Genomic DNA, 9,852 nt, shown 5'->3' on the forward strand with positions numbered 1-9,852 from the left:
AATTTCAACGATCTAAATCGTCAAAATTGTTTGTATATGCTTGGAGATCACATCAGCAAAAAATCACAAAAAAAAAACATTCAGAGATCAAGTAACGGGACAAAGCTTTTCAACGGTTCTAAACGAAAAATCACGATTTAACGGTTATTTTAACTCCGATTTTGATGATTTTTTATAACTACACTCCTTGACCCTATATGAATACAATGAATGAATTCGATCTTCAATTTAAAATATTTACACAAGTGGATAGCACAAAATCTTATGTTATACTTAATAAAAGTATAAATAAACTCTAAGTGTTAGTCAATCTATCGTTTTACGAATTCTCCAAAACTAATTTCAACGATCCAAACAGTCAAAATTGTTTGTATATGCTTGGAGATCACATCAGCAAAAAATCACAAAAAAAAAAAAACATTCAAAGATCAAGTAACGGGACAAAGCTTTTCAACGGTTATAAACGAAAAATCACGATTTAACGGTTATTTTAACTCTGATTTTGATGATTTTTTATAACTACACTCCTTGACCCTATATGAATACAATGAATGAATTCGATCTTCAATTTAAAATATTTACACAAGTGGATACCACAAAATCTTATGTTATACTTAATAAAAGTATAAATAAACTCTAAGTGTTAGTCAATCTATCGTTTTACGAATTCTCCAAAACTAATTTCAACGATCCAAACCGTCAAAATTGTTTGTATATGCTTGGAGATCACATCAGCAAAAAATCACAAAAAAAAAACATTCAGAGATCAAGTAACGGGACAAAGCTTTTCAACGGTTATAAACGAAAAATCACGATTTAACGGTTATTTTAACTCCGATTTTGATGATTTTTTATAACTACACTCCTTGATCCTATATGAATACAATGAATGAAATCGATCTTCAATTTAAAATATTTACACAAGTGGATACCACAAAATCTTATGTTATACTTAATAAAAGTATAAATAAACTCTAAGTGTTAGTCAATCTATCGTTTTACGAATTCTCCAAAACTAATTTCAACGATCCAAACCGTCAAAATTGTTTGTATATGCTTGAAGATCACATCAGCAAAAAATCACAAAAAAAAAACATTCAGAGATCAAGTAACATTCAGAGATCAAGTAACAGGACAATGTTTTTCAACGGTTATAAACGAAAAATCACGATTTAATGGTTATTTTAACTCCGATTTTGATGATTTTTTATAACTACACTCCTTGACCCTATATGAATACAATGAATGAATTCGATCTTCAATTTAAAATATTTACACAAGTGGATACCACAAAATCTTATGTTATACTTAATGAAAGTATAAATAAACTCTAAGTATTAGTCAATCTATTGTTTTACGAATTCTCCAAAACTAATTTCAACGATCCAAACCGTCAAAATTGTTTGTATATGCTTGGAGATCACATCAGCAAAAAATCACAAAAAAAAAAACATTCAGAGATCAAGTAACGGGACAATCTTAAAAACAAAAACTCTTTATCCTTGCACATTTAATATTTGTAATAGATTAGTAGTGTATGTATTATTTTTTTTATTAGGCTTTCATTTTCGAGTGTAGATATAGTACTTGAACGAGAAATGTTTTAATGTTTTCAAGTAATATTTATGTCGCAATGTGTGGTATGTGCAAATTTTAAAAAAAATATATTTTTTTCTTAACGGGTCATAACGGGTCGGGTCACTTTACCCGTTGGGTAAAGTGACACGACCTGTTAAGGACCCGTTAAGATAACGGGTGTGACACGACACGACCCGTTAAGATAACAGGTGTTACACGAAAACGACACGAACACGACAGACACGACCCGTTTGCCAGGCCTACTTATGCCTTTATTTATAGTAGTATGAAGGGTATAATCATTGCCCTTATAGGATTACATCTCTTAATAGGTAATCAACTTCTAATATGTAACTACAAGATACTCCTAGATATACTAGAATTTACATAATCATATTCCTAATCTGATAGAACTGCAACAAAATATTATTTATTATACGTATAAAAGCATATGAAACTGTTCAACTGACAAAAAAAAAGGAAAAGAAAAAAGGATAATAACAACATATTAACATCAACAGGTAACAGACAAATTTTACTAGTTAATGTTTTGCAATCTGTTCCCTGGGATTGGATCAAGAAGTCATTAGGAGGAATGGCTTCTACCACTCGGTTCGGGCCGATCACTTCGATGCCATTTTCTTGTTACATTGGAAAAATAGAGTCTGCACATAGCCTTATTATGCTTGTCTAATTGGGTCGGGTTTCGGTTTGCAATCACAACCCACTTCTCTTTTACGGCCAATCAGATTCTTGATTAAAAATAATAAAGAATAGAGAGAATACTAACATAAATTAAGGCAATGTGAAGACTGGCAATGGGAAATGCTTTGAATAAGTTTTTTCTTTGTTTAGGTAAAATGTGAGGCTAGAAGCCCAATAACAAGTCAACAACTAAATAAATGATAATCACATGTTTACTTATTCATAATCAGAATCAAAATAAGAATTAGAATTTTAATGCAAAATGACAATACGAAAATGAAAACATAGGTGGGCCAACAGAATATGAGGACTCAACTCTTAATTTAACACATGAGAGTGACAGGTATTGATATTCTTCTTTAGTTGTGAGCAATAAATCTTTGCTGCGAATGGTATTCTAATTACTGGAGAAATAACTCATCAAGAATCCATTTCTTTGCCCATTATGCCCCCACGCTAATTTTAAACTTCCAAGTTTGATCATTTCTAACTATTTTAAAACGCTACATTTTAGTAACCAAAAAAGGTTTGACTCTCGTTCAGGTACGTCCCAAGGGTGGTATGAGGGTCTCGAGGCTCGGGCTGTATCCATGGTCGAACATGAAAGTCAAGCAACCGTGTTCAAGCCAGGATTGAATTGCGATGCACGCTTTCTGACGTTACTAGCATGGAATTTGGGAATGAAGAGGTTTTAAATTTGGGCTTGATTTTAATTTTAGTTCCCATTTGTTTGAAAATATAAAAATAGTTACCAAACAAGTTTTCAATATTCCATAAAAGCGAAGGTAAACATGACTTATTCAGCAAGTCACCCGATTACGGATTAGTGCTTATAAATGAAAGGAAATTCCAAGGTTTAGGATTTCGTTGAGTTGTGACTTTATTCAGCTAGTCCTTGGAGAAATGGATTTAATTGGGAAGGCCTTTTAGCCAAACAATGAGGTACTCGTGTTGTCCAGAAAACGCACGCTGATGTAGTTCAATCCAATATGATCAAGCAAAATACAGCTACAAAACGTTGGAGCGTACAAGATTAACAGAGAAAAACCATACATACATGCTGTGTCGTTGCCACGAGGTACCGTGTTTTTACACCGTTAGACGATTGCAGGGACAAACGAACGTACCCATCCCCCCTCCACGATCCAACTTGTATGGCACCCAAGCAAAAAGGAGCCCCGTCTAAATCAAGGGACCCTTACAATAATCACAATTGAAAGCAAAGAAGCTGATGTGCCGAAAAGACGAATGACTTCGCTGATGTGTCGAAAAGACCGAATTACTTCTTTTGCATCAACAATCCAATTACCAAACTTGTCTATGCTTTCACTCATTCCCCAAATTTATGGAACCATCCTTCATCAGCTTTATGCTTAGACTGTTGAATCTCCCTCTTGAGTAATGACGAGAAGCCTTTCTCCAATCTGTCCCGGTTTTCATCATGGCGACAAATTCTTCATAGCTGATACGCCCATCCTTCATCAACAAAACAATAACATCAGTTTGTCATCACAAGTTGGGGAAAAAAAAAAAAAAAAGTTCGTCATCGCAATGTCATGGTAAGAGTGTAAGACGCAATTGCTCCTCGAGTCCTCACCTTGTCTGTGTCCACTTCTTGGAATATGTCATTTGCTACATCTGTACAATCATCCGCCCCATCTTCCATCAATGCATCCCTGAGCTCGTCTGGTTCAATATAGCCATTGTTATTCTTGTCAAAGTAGGAAAATGCCTTGTGAAGGTGCTCATCATTTGCCATTCTCTGTAGGTGGAGGGTAACAGCAATAAATTCTCCACAGTCCAGAGTACCCTTCCCATTAGTATCAACCTGTTACCAACAAACTAATCAAATTAAAACCAGAAAATACAGATATACCTATGGAAATTATGTTTCTCATTCGGTAATTTCGAAAAAGTGACCATGCAGCAGGAACAAAGGTCATTGAGAATCAATGACACAAAGTCAGTGGTAAACTACCAAACACGACATGAAAACAGAAAATCCATATAAATTACAACAAGATATGTATGCTTTATCATCAGCTTCACCGATTGTTCCTTTTCCCTACACCTACATTACCTTTTCCATCAAAACATAAAATTTGCATTCAAAGTGAAAAATATTTGGGTTTAGAAGTCTGGGCCCAAATGGGGAAGAATGTATCTAGTACAGTAGTACAAATCTCCACGAAGGAATAATCTTACAATTTGGACCTACAGATGACTTAGTCATTATTCCTTAGAAGGCCAAATCAGATAAATGATCCCTGTGGTCATAAGGTATTCGGAAGATAGCCCTTGTGCTAAAAAAACTCGGATTTAAACCCCTGTGATGTACTCCATTAGCAAATTTAGTCCAAAAGTGATTTTTACGTTAACTATCTGTTAATACATGGGTAAAATTGTACTTTGACGTGTAAACCCTATTATTTACCCTATTTAAAAATAATAAATAAAAAAAAACCACAAACCCAGAACCTCCCCCCCCCCCCCCCCCCCCGCGACCCACTTCTCCATCTCCTCCCTCTTCACCTCCCATCCATTCTCTCTCCCCAAACCCACTCCTTCCTCTTCACCCCCAACCCACCTTCGTACTATCACTGTCCATAGAGACAAGGGTATACTAAGTTTCCTAGAGTTCCGTTTACATTTTTCTCACAGAGACAAGGGTGTAAGGTTTCCCTTTACCAAGATGCTTATATCCCAGATAAATTTATTCCTAAAATTCCTCTTGCTGGAGGCAAACGTTACGAGCCCCACAGATGTTGGGAAGACATCTTTGATGCAATTACTAATGCAAAGCACCTGATCTACATTACTGGTTGGTCAGTTTATAACTTTATACTGAAATTTCCTTGGTTGGGTTTGGGGAGAGAGAAGGGATGGGAGGTGAAGAGGGAGGAGATGGAGAAGTGGGTCGCAGGGGAGGTTCTGGGTTTGTTTTGTTTGGTTGGTTTTTTTTTTTTTTTATTTTTTATTTTTTTAATAGGGTTAATAATAGGGTTTACACGTCAAAGTACAATTTTACCCATGTATTAACAGATAGTTAACGGAAAAATCACTTTTGGACTAAATTTGCTAACGGAGTACACCACAGGGGTTTAAATCCGAGTTTTTTTAGCACAGATCTTCCGAATACCTTATGACCACAAGGATCATTTACCCAATTTGGCCTTCCTTAGAATGCATCTTTAGAGTATTGTTTCCTACTGTACACGGGACTAGAAGAAAATTTTGTTTCCTAGGTCTGTCCTTGATCTTATAAAGTGCATTGGTTGAATTTGTTAAATACGTAATAAATGAATATCTAACCCAAAAAATTTAAGCATTAGGTGCGGATATTTGATACCTAACAAATGTTGTATCTAAATCTAACTAATGCGTATTTGCTTTAACACCCCCACCCTAAGAACATGTCTAATTAATATAAGATTAATCCCTTTGAACAGAATGGATTGGAGGATAAGTATTGGTCTATTAACAAAGCGAGAACCATGTAAAGCTCAATATCAAATTATCAATATATAACTTAATTGCTTAATGCATACTAGATTATGTAATAGTTGGTGCAATGCTAGAACTAATTTTGATAAGAGTTAACAATGAAGCAATACTCACTGCTTCAATAAGCAACTGAATGTCAGAATCGGCAAGCTGGGATCCAAAATTCCGAAGTCCAGATTTCAATTCTTCAATTGAAACAATTCCATCATTATCAGTGTCTATCTTCTTAAACATCTCCTTACTGTCTTCAACTTCATCAACGGAAAAGAAATCTGCAATAACCTGTTTGAAGTTCCACGTAAATTAGTACTTGCATTGAAACATAGTACAATACACCAAACATATTAGAAAGTTTGTAAGAGCAGTCAACCAACCCTCAAGGCCTTTCTTTTGAATCTGTTCATCATTGAAAACTGCTTGAGCCTTGACTTGACAACATCTCCAAGGGGAATGTTCGGTGCTTTCTTAGCATTTTGGAGCCAAGGATGCTCTGAAAAAGGAGAAAGTAAGACACATTAGGTACTAACTTAAAGCAAGCAAGACACAACTATACGTTCTTCCTATACAGGACAAACAATACAAAATTCCTATAGTTCTTCAGTGGGAATCTAGGGGAAAACATAAGCTTTCCTCCATTTGGAGACTGGCATATTGTCATCCTTAAGATCAGAAATGTAGCTGTCCACACCATTGCATTGTTTACGCATGTCTAAATTTCTTTCTCATGTACCAAGATACCTATCTAGAGTTTTGTTAAATGCAATACTTGATATATATTTCAAATCATATGAAGAATACATTAACCCTTTTAACAGCATAAACTCTTCATAATATAAACAAGAGAGCTTGCTCAATTGCCACATTAAAATTGTGCAATGGATCCCTATCACAAAGTATATGAACATCACAAAAAGATGCAATACCAAGAACTTGCTTCGCAGTCAATCGTAGCTTTGGGTCTGGCTCCAACATTTGCCTAACTAAACTCTTGGCACTCTCCGAAATATTGGGCCATGGATCACGCTTGAAATCTATCAGCCCACGTAGAATGGCCTGTGCAACCCCTTGTTCAGACTCTGCATAGAAGTACACAATGTAAAATGCAAAGCTCTTTACAGAACAAACTCCCCTCCTCAAGGGGGTGAGGAAGATATTGGAGAGAAAGAGAGGGTAAATGGAAGATATAATTACCAGCCCAAAAAGGGGGCACCCCACACAACAAAATATACAGTATAACTCCTGCACTCCATATATCTATTTCTGGCCCGTAATTCCTCTTGAGCACCTCAGGAGCCATGTAGTATGGACTTCCAACAATTTCTGAGAACCGCTCACCTAAATTTTTTGTAGAAGTTAATAAGAAGATAGCAACATCCATGCATATGACAAGAAAATGTACCTCAATTAGCATAATTTAGAAAAAAAACAGCAGAAATTCATGCTTGCAATGTTGTAGTTACCAATAACAGTAACAAGACTTGGGAATTTCCTGCTTACCACACCCAATAGGCATTAGGAGAAATCTACTTATTTGGACTTCTTGTTCACAGTTAGATGTTATTGTTGTAACTCATAGCCTTTTCCACTTTATAAAGTCTTTATTTCATATCAGAAATAGAAAAATTTATTTCTTCGAATACCCATGTTCTGGTTCTTGGGTATCCATCATTCCATCTCTTCATATATCTCAAAAACCCATGTTCTCTTGAGTATCCATTTCTTCAAACCCTCATGTTCTGCCTCTGAAAAAACTTATTTCATTCAATGTCTGTTTAACGCTAATAACCTGCTTACTCTGTTGGCAGCTAATTGAAGAACTATTTCAAGCTTTGTCATTACTTGAATGAAGGAGTGAGATCAGATTTTTTTCCTAACTCATTTCAAAAGAGAACTTTAACTTCCAACCTCAGATACCTAAGGTTTGTTTAGCATTATTTGCTGACACACACAAGGAATCTACAAGATTCGAGCATCAAAGACAAAAACAATCTTTGGAAAGGATGTAAGTGTGTGACAAGTCCAGACACAAGTGTAAAACATAAGAGCGAACATTGATTGCAACAACAATGCAACTTCTCTAATATGAAACTGGGATAACAAGATTACAAGTTTATCATTAGACCCTTATTAAGTTAATTATCAAAGTCTTCATCTCTTAAACTCCCATACTTTGTTTTAAGTTGGAGTCATTCCCTTAATTCCCTGGTGCATTACAGCAAACCCAGCCAATACATTTTTGCACATATCAACCCTTTAAAATCGCATATCAAAGTAACAAATAAAGCTCATCGTAGTTCATATATTGTAACTTTAACTTGTGCAAAGCTGAAACGAATGCTTTTGCTACACATTTAAACCTTCGATAGTAACTTAACAATGTCAATTTTGAAATGTAACTATTTTAACTAAGAGCCGAATAGGCAGTCACTTGTGCATAGTATTGGACAACTGAATAAACAACAAAAAATGCGAGTGCACTACTGGCTAACTACTATAAATTATGGTCAAACTCAGTCCAAGCATTACGAATCGCACTACATTCTACATAGCAGGCAATTCATTGAAGATAAATACCATAGAATTCATTAACCAGTTATAATAAGCCAACGAAATCGCAAGCGTAGTCACAATCAAAACATTCAAGGAAGATACTATATATATCAGTGAATACTTCAATTTGAAGCTTAGCATCATAATTTCAAAACCCCTAAATTCGAAATTGGAAGCGTACCTGGTTTGAAGAATATAGACAAGCCGAAATCAATGGCCTTGAGAGGCGAATTCTCCTTCTTGTTGGCGAACAAAAAGTTCTCTGGCTTCAAGTCCCTATGAATCACTCCATGCTTGTGGCAGAGCTGTACAACCTCAACAATGGTCCTGGTTACGGCCGCCGCAGCCCGCTCCGTATAATGCCCCCTCGCCACAATCCGATCGAAGAGCTCACCGCCCTCGCACAACTCCATCACCAAATGCACGGCGTTCTCGTCCTCGCAAGCCTCCTTCAAGCTCACAATGCTCGAATTCTTCGGCAAGTGCTGCATTATCGCCACCTCGCGCCGCACATCCTCGACGTCCACGGCAGTCCTGAGCTTCCGCTTCGAAATGCTCTTACAGGCCAAGAGCTCACGACTATGGCGGTCAATACAGAGGTAAGTAACGCCGAACTCCCCCCGGCCGAGCTCCCGATCCACCAAATACTTCTCCTCTATATTCTCCTTCGGCACGCCAGTCAACACCGTCGTCGGAGCCTTCTTCCCGGCGTTGGAGTCCCTCCGGCCGTGATCGTGCCCGGAAAAGTTCGATTTCACGTCCTCTCTGGCGACAGCGGCCGGAGATCTGCAGCAATTTCCCATTGCAACGCCCTCTGTCGGTAGCTCTGCACGGATCTCGCCAAAACCCTAACTAGCCCTGGGCGAGCTAGGGTTTCACATGATAATGCCGAAACCCTAAGCCTGGAGGTAGAGAGAGAAAGTAGCAGAGAACTCCTGAAAGTGTGAAATCAAAGCAAGTTTAGAGAGAGAAAGAGAGAAATTGGTCTACAAAAAGTGGGAGTGACGGTGTACGGTGGACCGTTGCTGTAGAGTGAGAAGAAGTGAGGAGAGTGATAGTTTTTTGGAGATTTATTTATTTTATGAGTTTAAATATTAAATGTTTGGAGAATATTTTCCGTTCTTCCTTGGTTCTGCGATTTTTGTCGGCTAATCAAGCATGAGGGTTTAAACGGTCGGGAGCGGGACGGAGAGTGTGGGAACAACGAAGAAGACAAAGTTCCTCAATCACTTACATGTAACAAGTTTTATGATACATAACATTTAGCGTTTGAATATTTTTCTGTTGGTAGACCGTAACGCTATATGATTGCACAGATTTATAAATTTGTCTCTATACTTTGAACGTTGAAGTCATCTCTAATCGAAATGGTTAAATATAATTTCATTTAGAATTATAGTTTTGCAAAATATTATTTTTAAATAAATAATGTCAAGCCATACTCATTACCATCTCTAACTCAAGAGACTAAACATAACTCCTTTAATAATTTATTAGTTTTAAGTTTACTTTACA

At 36.7% G+C, this 9,852-nt stretch overlaps 1 protein-coding gene across 1 annotated transcript; it reads right to left on the bottom strand.

Annotated features, from left to right (window-relative positions):
- Positions 1 to 3,164: 3,164 nt before the first annotated feature.
- LOC137723045 (calcium-dependent protein kinase 13-like) lies at positions 3,165 to 9,522 on the bottom strand. The gene is made up of 7 exons (XM_068462196.1): positions 8,519 to 9,522; positions 6,979 to 7,122; positions 6,711 to 6,863; positions 6,162 to 6,277; positions 5,902 to 6,069; positions 3,881 to 4,111; positions 3,165 to 3,759 (listed from the first exon to the last, which is right to left on the bottom strand). Exons 1-7 carry the CDS (start codon positions 9,138 to 9,140, stop codon positions 3,610 to 3,612), a joined length of 1,584 nt encoding a protein of 527 aa, XP_068318297.1. The 5' UTR covers positions 9,141 to 9,522; the 3' UTR covers positions 3,165 to 3,609.
- Between the last annotated feature and the right edge of the window lie 330 nt (positions 9,523 to 9,852).

This window comes from Pyrus communis, chromosome 17, assembly GCF_963583255.1.
Source record: "Pyrus communis chromosome 17, drPyrComm1.1, whole genome shotgun sequence".
Taxonomy (NCBI): domain Eukaryota; kingdom Viridiplantae; phylum Streptophyta; class Magnoliopsida; order Rosales; family Rosaceae; genus Pyrus; species Pyrus communis.